The 14,267-nt window shown below is 40.4% G+C and overlaps 1 protein-coding gene across 3 annotated transcripts in view; it reads left to right on the top strand.

Annotated features, from left to right (window-relative positions):
- Positions 1 to 14,267, top strand: part of kiaa0825 (KIAA0825 ortholog) — a 105,284-nt gene that overhangs the window by 30,932 nt on the left and 60,085 nt on the right. For all 3 annotated transcript variants that reach the window (XR_001776896.1, XM_017306446.1, XM_017306447.1), the window contains exon 16: positions 954 to 1,048. Coding sequence is in view for 2 of the 3 variants with exons in the window: in XM_017306446.1 (XP_017161935.1) it covers positions 954 to 1,048 (95 nt within the window). In the remaining variant the exon portion in view is untranslated. The remainder of the gene's footprint in view (positions 1 to 953; positions 1,049 to 14,267) is intronic.

Here is a 14,267-nt window from a genome sequence, read left to right as displayed (position 1 = left end):
ATATATATTTAAATAATAGAATCGACAATGCTCATTGCCATTGTATTTAAAGATCTGACACATTTTAATCCAAAGACTTTGCCCGTTTTAGGCTTATCGCATGAGGCTGCATAGCTTTGCATAGAAACACCCTATTAAGGGAATGATTAAAATGCCTTTTCTGCTTCAGGTGCCAGTGTTGTTTGTCAAATAAAAGGGAATGGAGAGAAAACAAGTTACACCCATCAATCAACCATTAGGAGAAGAAATACAACTGGATGGATGGATGGATGGATGGATGGATGGATGGATGGATGGATGGATGGATGGATGGATGGATGGATGAGTGAATGGATGGATGGATGGATGGATGGATGGATGGATGGATGGATGGATGGATGGATGAATGGATGGATGGATGGATGGATGGATGGATGGATGGATGGATGGATGGATGGATGGATGGATGGATGGATGGGTTTTCTTCTTTTCTCAATAAGACTTAAACCTGGAGTTAATAGTGGGCGTTCAGGGATCAGAGCTAGTTTTATTGTCTTAGTTCTTATGATGAAATTGATTAAGTGGGGTTGTTGATGTTTACGCTTTTTTGTGCCCATGTCCAAGAGAAAGAAGGAGAGAGAGAGAGAGTGGGAGAAAATGGGGGATGGCAGGATGCCACTGAAGATGGAAAGTGAAAAAGCACAGCAAGAAGAATAACGACTTACTCCAAAAATTGATTTATCTTTCTATAAATGATGGCTACATCCCCCCAAATGGCTTTATAAATTAATTGCTGTCTTATTGGAATAAAAACCTTCTTGTGCGGACATGATTGATATCCAATGTCGTGGCCTGCGCTGGAGTACCCCCCGCCCCTCCTTCTTTGTTAGTGGGGTCCCAGCTGGAGCGGTAATGCACTGATGGTATTAACCCTGATTAATAACTAACAATGCGCTTTCCTCATACATCAACAGAGCGAAGTGGTTGATTGGACGTGGGACTGGCCAAGGCTGCTGCCAGCCTATGAGGGCATGAGTCAGGTCACCTTCAGAAGTCTCCTAGCCAACAGGTAAGATTGTGCTTAATAATTATGTTTGGATTCGGACCAGGACTGCAAACTAAAAAGACATAGAATTTGTCAGTTCTTCACATGACCATCTTGCTCATTTTTGTTTTAAAGCTGAGTTGTGGAAACAGCTAATTAGTAGATTAGATCTTCACAGAAAGATCTTGCTTCTTTCTGCGACAGGTGATCTTTTGTTTTATAACTGGTGATTTTAATTGACAAGTTGAGGCAGTGGTGAAATCAGGTGCCGCACAGCTGCAGGATGAAGTTCACACAATAAAGCTGAAAACTGGTCATCCAACCCTTATCTGTTTTTGTTTGCACGCTGATTTTAATTTGCTTGTTTTGTTTATAATGGTACCTCTGCTCTGTGTTGTCTTCATTTGAACTAAATGAAACAGAGCACAGAGGCAGGTTTTGGCTCATTTTGTTGTTGCTTTTTTCCCTGTAATTAGTATAAGCCACAGTGTCTCCCTTAAATCACAATGGAAAGTTTTTCACCTTTCAAAAAACCCCAACAATCTTTCATATATGTTTCCAACCCCCACCCCGCCGCTGCAGAGTTCTCTTCAAAAGAGTGGGTTTTCCACAGAAAACTCTCTTCTGTGTCTAAATTATTTATAGTTTCGTTGAAATTATACAATACAACAGAGCTTTATTATATAGCTCTGTTGTATATATATATATATATATATATATATATATATATAGTCTTCTTAACAAAGTGAAACACGTGGAGGCTCAGTAGTAAAGCAGCACAAATGTACGTAGAGGCTGAAGTTCTTGATGCAGCTTTAAGGGTTTGATTGGTGACCTGAGTCCTTTTCCTGCAAGTTTTTATTTTTCCCTCTCTGCCCTTCCTGTGAAGCTATTATTAAATAAAGTGAAATATTACAAAACCTTAAATGTCAAAGCATAAAAAGTGCTTGAATTATATTTATTTTCAAGCGAGCATTAGTGGTATCAGTAGTTGTATCCCTAATGAATTTTCTCCCACCCACTTAATAAATTTACAGATTAAAGAGTTTTTTTTTTTTTTTCCTGAAGTGAGAGATTATATAACAGCAGCAAAATATATATTTATTTTAGCTGTTTACACATCTGATCCAGGGATGCCTGTAAATGTCTCAGATGTTTTGTAAAACGCATTAAGTGGCGTGTGTTGTACCTGATCCGAGCTTACTTGGAGACCTCAGGACTAATAAAATTGAGCTGATGATGGATAAAGACTGGCTGGCTCAGATCTCGGTGTCACCTGACTGAAGTTTTTTTTTTTTTTTTGCCTGAGACCACCTTTCCTGTCCCATCCTCCCATTCCTCTCTTCCCCTCCTGCTCTGCAACAGGCATAAATATTTATGCAGGTATGTGACACATATTAGATTGCAGTACTTCAGGCTGTTCCCTGTTCTCCATTCACAGCTGTCACGCTGCCAGCTATCAGGGAGCTATGGGGCTACTGCACCTTGTCTCCACGCCTACGCCCAATCCATTCTAAATCACTGCCATTGTAACACACACACACCTTTCTAACAAAGGGCAAGCTCTGCATCTGCCAAGGACACGGGCCTAATAAGGGTGAAGTACGCAGCACTGTGCTATGCTGTGACGAGCGTTGTCGCCTTCATGCCTCTACCTCATCTTCCCACATACACATAACCCATTCTTCCCCTCCCTTATTTGCTGCTTTGTTGCATGGTAAAACAGGGACTGTCATAGCTTGACTGAGCCAAATTAGGGTTAGGGCGTTCATGAATAGAAACTGGATAAGGTGGATATTAAGTCAGATAGAGGAAGGCTGAGGAATGGAAAGATTGGAACTTGCAGTTTGAGATTGTGAGTGACACGTTAAGAGGTTACAGTCAATTTTCATAGGGAACTAAAAGAAAAATGAGAAATAATAGGAATGGGAGGGGGCAAAAGTTATATAATTTACCCTAATCTCCCAATATCAAAGTGTCTTAAATGCTGTCATTTCCATCATTAGCCGCTCTTTGTTAGGACCGAGGAGTGGATTTCATGGAGGATTTGGAGAATGGCTTTGGTTCTGCCTGAGTCACTCACAGAAAGCAGAAAGCTGGTTCTATGACTGCTGACATGTAAACTGTCAAACTTTCCCTTGGATTCATAAGTGCTCAGAAATATCTCTTGAGCTATAGACGTTAATTCTCAGATAGGCATGTTTGATCCACTGAGCTGTTTTGTTGAGATGAGAATGAGGTACTTTGTATACCGTTGGGAAATTTTCACACAGACAACAATTGGTTTTCTTCCACTTTAGTTGCTGGGAAAATTGTAGCATGCGGGATATTATATACGAGTTCATTCCAGTAGTTTATAACACACAAGTTAATTTATTTTATTTATACAGTTCCAAATGTGAAACTCAAATTTTCTACATAGAAACTAAACTTGTGAAATACAGATTGTTATATTCGAAGTGTTTATTTCGATTACGTATACTACAATTTTTTAAAAATTATAACGCACTTTACGTGTACATCTCAAAGTTCTACAAAATGACAACAAAAAAACTCATTAATCCTTGTAAAAACAATAGAACTCATTTAAAATATCAAACATAAGATCTTAAGAAGAAGATTTCCCAAAAAGCAGCTCATCAGAAAATTATGATTTTATGTAATAACAATTGTTGTTACTTTACATACTTATGTAAGCCATTTAATCGCCAAGATTAACACAACAAAGTTCTTATGTATAATTAATGTATGTCATTGTTCGAACTAAGTTACTTAAAACAGATTGTTTTCAATAATAAACTGAAATAGTGAGGTTTCATGACAGTCTTAATTGTAGAAGTGATGTCCAACATGAGTGTTATGAATCATTCTTACTTTCCATGGTCCACATTTTTTTTCTTTCCGTCTTAAAAGTTTTAGTCTCCTTGAATGACTTCTCTTTTCTGTACACAGATGATGTTATTTCTTCCTCACCAGACTTTGTGAGTTAGCAGAGTGGCCCATTGGCCTCCAATATATTGTTATAGTGGCAGGACAGTTATTGTGCCCAGGTTTTATGTCACATTCTAATGGAGCAAGGCTATGAGTTAAGGGCGCTGGGCTTTTAAACCAGGGCTGTTAAATCACAGTTCAGATGACTTCATTAGCTGAGCCGGACACACACTGGAACATTCGAGTTTTTGCACACAAACACACACACTCACACACACACATATATATGCATACACTTACACTCCGCTACCTTGACAATGTAACATCAGGGCCAGACAGGAGGCATAGTCAATTTATACAGGTGTGTGTGTCCTTCTTTGTCACCTGTCACTTCCGTTCCCTCAGCATGATGGCTCATCCATCATCTGCAGATTGAGCTTTTCAGCAGAAACTAGACTGATTAATACCACAGGACCCCCAGGGTTGACTAGCTGACTGCCTGACCTGACTTCCATCGCACATAGGCTTTTGATGTGTATGTATGTAAGTAGATGGATAGCTTCTGTGCAAGATAACTTTTTAGGCTACTTATCTGTCGACTACAAGGTGGTCCAGGTTGGGTGGGAATTTTGCAATTGGCGAAAAAGCTGTTTTATTTTGTTGGTGGATGGTGAGATACGAATATATTGACTGAAAACCAGAGAAGCTGACTATACTATTTATTTTGATAGCTTTGATGATGAATCGCAAATTACAATCTTCGAAAAATAATTGCGAGAAGGAATCCATTCGGGGATCCCAAAATCTTGTCAGGCGGAAAAAGATTGTGGTTCATCCGGCAAGTTCCATGGATGACCTCCAAAGGATGGCAGTCAAAAGGCATTGTGATTAAATACCCAAACTTCATTTTATCCCTAAGAGAGATCACAACCACCTTAGAAGGGAAGTTTGTTTAAACCACTTACCTCTGAGACGTAATCCTTGCAGACATGATCCGTGTCTTACCATTGGTAAAGGTCAGGTTGTAGTTGGATTATTAAAATTGAGCTCTTTGCATATTTAGCTCAGCTCTTTCTTCACCATTGTTAGACAACAGGAACTCTGCACATGAGGCAAAAACCGGAATCTATTCGTAAACGTCATAAAGAGGATCACTGAAGTTACAGCCCTGATGAACCGACCCACTCAGGGAGCAAGCTTGCTGCTGTGCAAAAAAAAATGTGGATCCTGTTCATACTTTAGGTTTGAACAGCGAACCAAGTATGCCTTAAAAGCATCCTCCGCAGTCTGTACTTCTGCCCACTCAAAATGCCTCATTTTGCCTCATTCCTGTTTTGTACATACACTTTCTATTTCTTTCTAACTCTTTCAAGAGCTGTCTTCATGTTTATGTTTACTTCTGGTTTTCTGATCTATATAGATAACATCACTTTGTGAAATGCCAAAACCTGTTACATTAATTTTGTTTAATATGTGATCTCAACTGGGGTTTATGGTGGCATACTTGTTACCACCACTGAAATAAGATCCAAGGTGTGAATCATGGGTCGGGTCTTTCTGCGTGTGTGTGCTCTCTTCTAGCTCTGTGGCTTCCTTCAACAGTCTAAAGACATGCATGCTTGCTTAACTGTTTCATTAGGTATGAGTTTGTGCATCCAATAGTTGTTTTTCCTGATTGTCTCAGACCCCTCCTCTCACCTATTTATCCTGGGGAGAATTGAAACAACCTCCCAGCGCCCCCCGCCCAACCTTGTAATGATAAGCAGATATAGAAAATGAATGATGCTGAATGATAAGACATATAATCCTCTTGAAGAAACTTGCGCACAAATGATCTGAATTAAGAGTCACTATTTTATGATTGAAATGTGTTCATTCTGCCCCATTCTTAAACTTACGAGGTGCTCGTTCTTATAATTGCTGGAAGTCAAAGTATGAAGTGTTTCAAGTGAAGATGAAGAGTTTTCTCCTCAGTTAGATGTATAGAAATGGATAACTCATCTGCCTTATCCTTGGTGAACCTTTGAAAGAAACCTTTTCCACAGTGAGCACTTGAAACCCCGTTCCTCAATACTTTTGTATAAAGCAGTCAAGAGAAACCCAACACCTCTATAGACTGGGATTAATGGCAGCTTTACTGACCCTTCACTTTATTCTTTCTTTTGATTGTGCTATGAGGCCTTTATGTGCCAAAGTCTTTTAAGTCATTTTTCTTTCCCATACAAAGAAAATAAAACAGAAGAAAGTATGGTGTATTGCCCCAGACAGAAGTCAGGTTTCAACTGTCATCTGCCAAGGTGACTTTGTAAAAGTATATCCGTGTGCCTGTATGTCAGAGAAGGTCCTCTGACCTGGTTGATAAGGGGCAGCTAGCTATGAGGAATGAAGCTTCATGTGTCACAGGGCACTCTTCCACTCCATCACTTGGACCTAGTATGATCCAAGGACATTACCTGTGGTAAGAGACCACTGGTGCCCCTTCAAAAACAAGTGATGGGAAAATGTGAGGGCCTTAAACAGCTCCCTTTTCAATTAAGGTTCAAATCAGGACATTTGTATGTTATTGAAAGTCAATTTATTTCAGAAAGAATTCTAAAAGTGAAACTCGTATAACATACAATCATGTTTATTTATTTATGTCTGCTGAATTATTAAACATGGCTTACAGCTAATGAAAACCCAAAATGTGATTTCTCATAAATAAAAACTGCCAATAAAGGCTGTTTTTTTTTAAAGGCAGAAATGGAAGCATGCGGAAAAGTGTGTGACTGTTCTGTATACTATGTGCTCCCTGAACTTGGATGGAGCTCATTTTGCATCAGCTTGACATGACATGGCATGGAGTCACCCAGCCTGTGGCACTGCTGTAATTTTAGGGAAGCCTAACCATCTTAAATGGACTCTAATGCGTTTACTGAGCCAGTCTGTGTTAATTTCTTCTAAATTCTTGTGTCGTGTACAGTGCTTTACGCTCATCTAAACACTGTAGTACAATAGTTTTTCATTCACTTAATCTTTGTGCCTTGCCGTCCTTGTGAATGGTGTCATTAAATGTTCACTGAGCAATTATCTTTTCAGCAGTTTTTCCTCATTGTTGTTTTAGTCATAACATTCCTCTTCTTTTTCTTCAACAATTTTCATCAGGTTTACATAATATTCCAATTTTCAGAAAAAAACAAACTATGCATTTTATTAGATGTAAGCCATAGTAAATCAAAATTCAACAAAATAAACACTTGAAATGCATCAGTGTGCGTGTGTGTGTGTGAGATCAATCTGTATGTGAGTTTTGCTTTTTAAAGGGAATTACTGAAAAGTTATACTACTGCACATATATGCCTGAGATAAGTGTCAAAGCTTTTTTATTTCTATTTTGTTGAGTAAGCACTGTTTTTTTTCTATTTTATAAAATGATAAACAATAGCCATAACAGATTTTTAAATGGCCTATAGGTTAAGTAATTCAATATTGTAAGCGATAAAGTAACGTTAAACAACAAAGTGTGTCCTTTGCATTTACTGATCGTTTCTGTTACCCCTTAGGTCCATAACAATAGCAGTTTGTGGAAAAATGCCAGTCTGTGGCATTCTCTTGCTTGAGCAGCTCCTTAAATTGCAGCAATAGGCGCTTGTGCTTTCAGAAAGTGGGCAATCGCCATCTGTTCCCAGGCGCTGCCATATGGTGGGCTTTTTTCTCAGGGAATAAAATAAAAACAAATATGTCAGAATGTTCGTCTTCCTCCACGGACGCTGATCAACCTGGGGAAAAGCTGGATCGGAGTGTGTCTGGATTAATGGTCTTACTTTATGCTTCAGGGAGTGAGGAAATGTTTTTTTTGCTTGTGTTTGCTGGGGCTCTGTGTAGGTGTGCGATGACTGTACACATGCATCCTTTGTGAGGGCATGTACATGCTAATGTATGTGCCTGTTCCTGTACGTGTTTACTGAATCATTTATCTGACTTAACGGGGGAAAATCTTATCTTTTAGTTTTCAAGCAGCTGGTTGCCCTAGTCTTGGTTGCATTAAAAACACACACAGGAGAAAAAGAGCTTCAAGGTTAGCCAGAGTGACATTTCATGGCTGCTACTGCCAGAAAAACAAGGAGAGATGCTCTCGAGCCATCATCAGGCTCTCTGTCTTGCAAGGCCATGAATTCAAAAGACTTGTCAGTTTTGAAAATCAGGGGAGTGTGATGTGTCATTGAGGAAGGGCTGCTTTCTTCTCTCATCGTTCCTCTTGTGTGTCCCTTCCACTGACTGACAGCTAGAGATGGGAGTCTGTTTTGGTCGAGACAGAATGTAGCTTTTGTCTGCTTGGTTATACATGCTGTGTTTAGTCTTCGCTACCTTTGGACGGCACTGACACGTTGAAGTTTTCATTAGCCGTAAGCAGGTGGCTTTGGCGAAGGGAAGGCCTGCTGCATATGCTGATGTGCACATGTTCCTGCTCTAGGCCAAGTGGACGAAAGCAGGCACATCGTGGAGGGAGTGCAGCACGTGTATCCGCCTGCACAAGTGTGTGTGAATGTTCGGCATTACACTTTAGTGTATGTTATACTCGGAGGTTTGCTCCAAAGGCGAATAAATCAGTGATGCCTGGGATAAGGCCATGGCCCCTCCTCAAACTGCACAGACAAGCTGAGAGGCTCATTAATCAAACGGCCAGTCACAGATGTGATGGCTTCCACACAAACCGCCAGCAGACTGTGAAAGTCACATCCAACAGAGTCAACTGTCAGCCAGGCAGGCAGGCTGCACTTTCCTCCCCGCTTCGTTCTTTTTCCACCCCCTGTTGTATTTATCTCTCACTCTCCCCTTACCTCCTCTCACCTCCAGCGTGATGCCTCGGTGTGATACATCTCAAATATTTGTCTTGTCCCTCTAAAAACGATCTCAAGGGTCGAGGAAAATCCATCTTCTCAGAGAGTGGTCATGGTCAGACCATTCTGGAGGCACGAGACATCAGTCATTACTACACATGACTCTGCTCGACGCGCTAACAGCAGAGCGAAAGAACACGTTTTGTTCTGTAACCTTTATTGTGCAGGCATCTATTGTAACCTGTTTGTTTAATATCTGTATTTCGCTGTCCCAAAGAAGAGTTGCTTCATGTTATTATATCAGTACTTATTTATATCAATCAGCATGCATATATATATATATACACGCATCTAAACTCACAGATCAAACACGTAGAGTATTTTTCTTGAGATAGGAGCCAATAGGAACTTTGTAACCTTTGTAACCCTGGTAGAGCTGCACACTCCCCGGATTTTCTGGCAGTAGCAGCCTTTCCATAAAAGTGGAAGAACTCAACTTTACTCTCTGCTGTGGGTGGGAACTGATTTCCCCATTAATTGTGTCAGAGTATTTAAAGTGAACACTTGTAAAACGCCATTTATACAATATTTGATCTAATAGAGTGCCACATAATTCAGTTTAGGGGCTCCACAGTGGCGCAGTTGGTAGAGCTGTTGCCTTGCAGCAAGAAGGTTCTGGGTTCGATTCCCGGCCCCGGGCTTTCTGCAGTTTGCATGTTCTCCCTGTGCATGCGTGGGTTTTCTCTGGGTACTCCGGTTTCCTCCCACAGTCCAAAAACATGACTGTCAGGTTAATTGGCCTCTCCAAATTGTCCCTAGGTGTGCGTGTGTGTGTATGCATGGTTGTGTGTCTCTGTGTTGCCCTGCGACAGACTGGCGACCTGTCCAGGGTGCCCCTCGCCCGGAACGTTAGCTGGAGATAGGCACCAGCAACCCTCCCGACCCCATTAAGGGTGCAAGAAAATGGATGGATGGATGGATGGATGATTCAGTTTAATTACTAATGTTATTTTTGTCTTGTTGATTCCAGTTACTTTTAGTGATGCGTTGTACTGGTACATGCTGCATTATTTCATATCTGGAATGCAACTTACTGTCATCACATGTGACATGATTGTCTTATCACATTTTACCTGGTAGGATAATATCTCATCCTGTCTTATCACCTCAGATATTATGTTATCTTATCTGGTACGCAGTAAAAGAACATAATAGAATCTTCAACACTAGGATTATCCTGTTCTCAAAGCAACTCTTTGTATTTTTAATGCATATAGGATGTTTGTTTTTCTCATACAGCACTCCGCAGGTAAAGATTTGCAAAAACCCTTGTAAATAATTAACCTTTTACTAGGTTTGCAAAATCTATCTGTGAAAAAAAAAAATTACGGGAGCTGGGGAGATTTCTGTACCTTTCAGCAACTCATCCAGCTCCACCAGTCTGTTACAAAATTTCTTTCAATATTTACCATTTTAAATGTACAATTGAATGAAATCTGTTTACGTCAGATTTCATGCTGGCAGTGGTTCTAAATTTTTACTTTTCTGACAGTAAAAATGTACAAGCTAAGCTAAGCAGCCAATTTCATGACAATTGTTCTCTTGTCTTGCCCATTTTGAGAAGTAGGTAAAGAAAATTATCCTTTTTACCTTGACATATTCGTACCTTTGGGGAAAAAGAATCGTAGGTTGCTAATTAGTTTTTTGACACTGATCTTTTTTTTTTTTTAAAGTATAATAAAATGTGCTTCACTTTCACTTTTCTAGGTACTCTCAAGAGTGCCACTAATTGTGACGCTGGTGATTTTCAGAAAAACCTTTTTTTTTTCTTTTTCTTTCCCCGCATCCCATTTTTATGCCCTCCAAAAAAAAAAGGGATCACCTTAAATGTTTTTCTTTGTCAGCCAGTTTGGAAGGACAAGCACTTGTTGTTAAGGGTAAGTGAAGTTAAAGTGGTGGGCTGTCTGACACTGTTCCTGTTGTTCTTACTGATTTACAGAGATGCCTTTATAGCTACTGCTGCAAGCTTTTGTCAAGAGTCATATTCGCCCTAATGAATGAACACCTCTCAGACCCTCTCAGACTTTGAGCTTTAGCTTGCAGAATGGAAATGTTTTATCATTTTCCTGAATGACACTGCAAATCAACTAATTCACATGAAATGGACTGGTCCTCATTTGGACTTTTTCCTTTTCACATAAAAATGAAACCAAGATTACTGAATTACATAATTATTAATTTTCCAAACATCTGCTCCTCCCTGTCCCCATTTATTATAATTCACTCTAGAAAAGAGCAGGAGTTAAAAGCCTAGAACACTGTGTCTGAGTGTGTGTCCTCCTGTGAGAGATGGTGAGGGTGTGTTCTGTTCTGATGGCACATCACGAGGTCCCATCCCGTCGCCAGGCTCATTAGCCCATCGGCGGTGCCCAACCAGCCCCAGCCAATCGTCGCTCTCGACTTGGCTTTGCCATTTGCATGTGGTCCAGAAAGAGATAATTAGAGGGATCTCTGCCTGTCACTGTTAATCTGGGACTTAGTGAAGGGCTGTGACGCCGACATGCTGATGGACTGACACACGTGCTTCGTACACACGCTATAGTGTCGTACTGGTGAAATCCATTGCAATGCAGACGCAGAGAGGCTCCAAGGAGAATTACAGTACCTGCATGCACGAACGTGCAAAGCCTATATGCACAGGCTATCACATGCAAACACTCCCTCTGCTATCCTCCCTTTCCAACTCTGAATGTCAGCCTTTGAGGCTCTTGACTCGTGACCAGTAGAGTTGTCTTTTTGTCATCTTTCTTATCTCTCATCCCACAGCACACTGCACTAAAGTATATCAGTCTCCTCTCTATTGGTATGTGAATGATCGCATGTTGATTCTGTGGCTGTTTACACCAGTTGTACTACGCTGTTGACAGAGGTTTTAGATCCCTGCTCAGATAGACTGTGCGCTTGTTGCTTCCCAAACAGGCAGAATGCTCAATAAGCCTTTTGAACAAGCCCAGCTGTCAGCCCTATATACAGTACTTTTGCACACATACACACATCCCAACAAACATGCACATGGGCCTGTGCGCTGGCATGTCCCCAGACACACACGCACACACACACACGCACCCCCCCCCCGCCACACACACACACACAAACGCAGAAAACGCACACATGGCCTGATTGGCAGGCCTCCTGTTTCGCTATAATTCCGACTGATTTATCCAATCAATCTCACTTGGAGAGCTGCTAAAGCGTTGACTAATATTAAGAGTACAACATGTGACAATTAAAACATCCTTCAGGTAATTACAGAGCTGGTTTAGCAGCAAACAACTCAGGCATTTTATAAATTCAGCCTGTTGCCCGTGTGCTTTATTTGTACCTGTTTGAAAGTTAATCGGGGGAAATGAGGTACATCTGTGAACGCTTCCACCGTTAATGTACTTGTCACGTATTATGTAAAATATCACATCATTAGCTAAATGTGTCTGCAAATATTGACTCTCTTCATCTAATTGAATATCATAGATGGTTTTATATCCTGAACAAGAAAAGTCTTGCAGCAGGGCTGGATAGATGTTCCTGTCATTGTCCTGCCCATTTCTGTGCAATGACAGCCAGTCCCCTCTTTTTGCTCTCCCGGGGATCGCTAAATGGTGCATGTTGAGAGAGCGGGTGAGTACGATTGCCGACCTTATCTGTCCTGCTGTGTGACCCTGTGTCACCACTGATGGCACATAATGGTTGACACTTGACTTCCGGGGCTTTTTAAGTGCCAGGAGTGCCCGATGTGCTGGATTCATATTCTAATTCAGGCATCTTTGCCCTCTGAGCCTCCAGCCTTTTTGTCCAGGAGCCCTCGCTACATTTGTTTCTGTTTCTTTCTTTTTTTTTCTTTTTTTTTGTCTTCCAGTCATCATCTTTCTATTTCAACATGTTTCTCTTGTGCCAAAAAATATATCAAGCGTACACCAATGAAAAAATGTTAGAACTCAAGAAGTCTTTCCTTCTGCCTGAATCGCTGGTGGATCTGAACGGGTCATGCACAGAGACTGACTTTCTTGTCACTTCTGAAAAGGCAGAGAAAAAAATCAACTCCCTTTATATCTCTAATTAAAACGTTGTTCTGCCTGTGTGCAACATTATTATCTTACCATCACATACTGTAGCTTTGCTACTAAGATCCAAGAAATTTTGAGGATTAAAATTAGGATGGACCATTATTCAGACCAAATCAAACGACAGTGAACACTAAACGTCAGAGTAAAAAAAAATTTAAAAATTTGCATTAACTCACACATACCTAGTTAACCAATGACAACATTTATTTAAGGAGGAGTATTTACTGATGATTTATATTATGCCCAGCTTACATTGAATGTGGCTGGAACTCTCTAATTCTATGAAATAGGAGAGATTATAAATCCTTATCACACCTTACTAACTCTGAGTGAGTTCATTCTAGTAGATGTTTTTTTTTCACTGGAGTCATACAACTGTATACACATGGAACCAAGGTTGTATAAAATGACAGTCGGTCTAACAGAAACTTCAAAAGTATGAAATAGTTTATGGAGGTAAAATGACCAGTATCCATTATGTCACAACTGTATTTTGTCATTTCAACAAAAATGTTGTCAGTTTTTAGTAAACACATCCAAAATATAGAATATGCATGCGCTAGCATCAAATAAATCGTCAAATCTAAAAAAAAAAAAAAAAAAGATCTCATTTAACATTCTGTCCATGCTGTAAATATCATATGTGTGTTTGTGTGGCCAATGACAAATATGTGCTTGCACCCTCGCGCTTTGCTTCTCCACCTTTGTAGCTCTTTAGTCTGTTTGTCTCAACTCTGTCTCCTTTTACCTGCTTTTGCTTCCCGTCTCTGCTATCTTCTCTGTGAAACCATCATGGGTCATGTTTTTTGAGTCTTTGATCACTGAGTAGTCTTTCAGCGTGTTGACTACAAGGCCTCTCACCTCCCCGGTGGTTGTTGCTAAAAAAGGGGGCACACTTATCTGCCTTCTGTGATGTTGATGGTTGAAAGCATTTGCTGATCTTGAAAGAGTCTGTTTCTTTCTGAGTGTCTGCGTGCGTGCGTGTGCGTGTGTGTGTGTGTGTGTGCGTGTGTACTTTTGAGTATAGGTGTGTGTCCACTCAGACATGATAAAAGACTCACGGTACTGTGTTGTGATCCGTTGAAACTGCATTACAGCCACGTTCCGAGCTGGTTGTTAAGAAAAGCATCCTTGCATGGCAATCCGCTGATGATAATCATATGAAGACACCATCATTTTGGTAAAGTTCTAGTATGATTTTTTTTACAATTTTAGTCATGCAAAGTTACACTTTACGTTTCTCACTATCTTGGAGATTCTGTGTGGTTTTGCTTTTTCCCGTTACAAGATGGAAAACTTCCTTTACTGTGTCATAATGGCTCTGTCCTCAGGGCACAAACTCTGGTTGAAACAGGTGAAAAAAAAAAATAA

The sequence above is a fragment of the Poecilia reticulata genome, linkage group LG9, assembly GCF_000633615.1.
Source record: "Poecilia reticulata strain Guanapo linkage group LG9, Guppy_female_1.0+MT, whole genome shotgun sequence".
NCBI lineage: Eukaryota > Metazoa > Chordata > Actinopteri > Cyprinodontiformes > Poeciliidae > Poecilia > Poecilia reticulata.
This window is presented reverse-complemented; position numbering and strand designations above follow the sequence as displayed.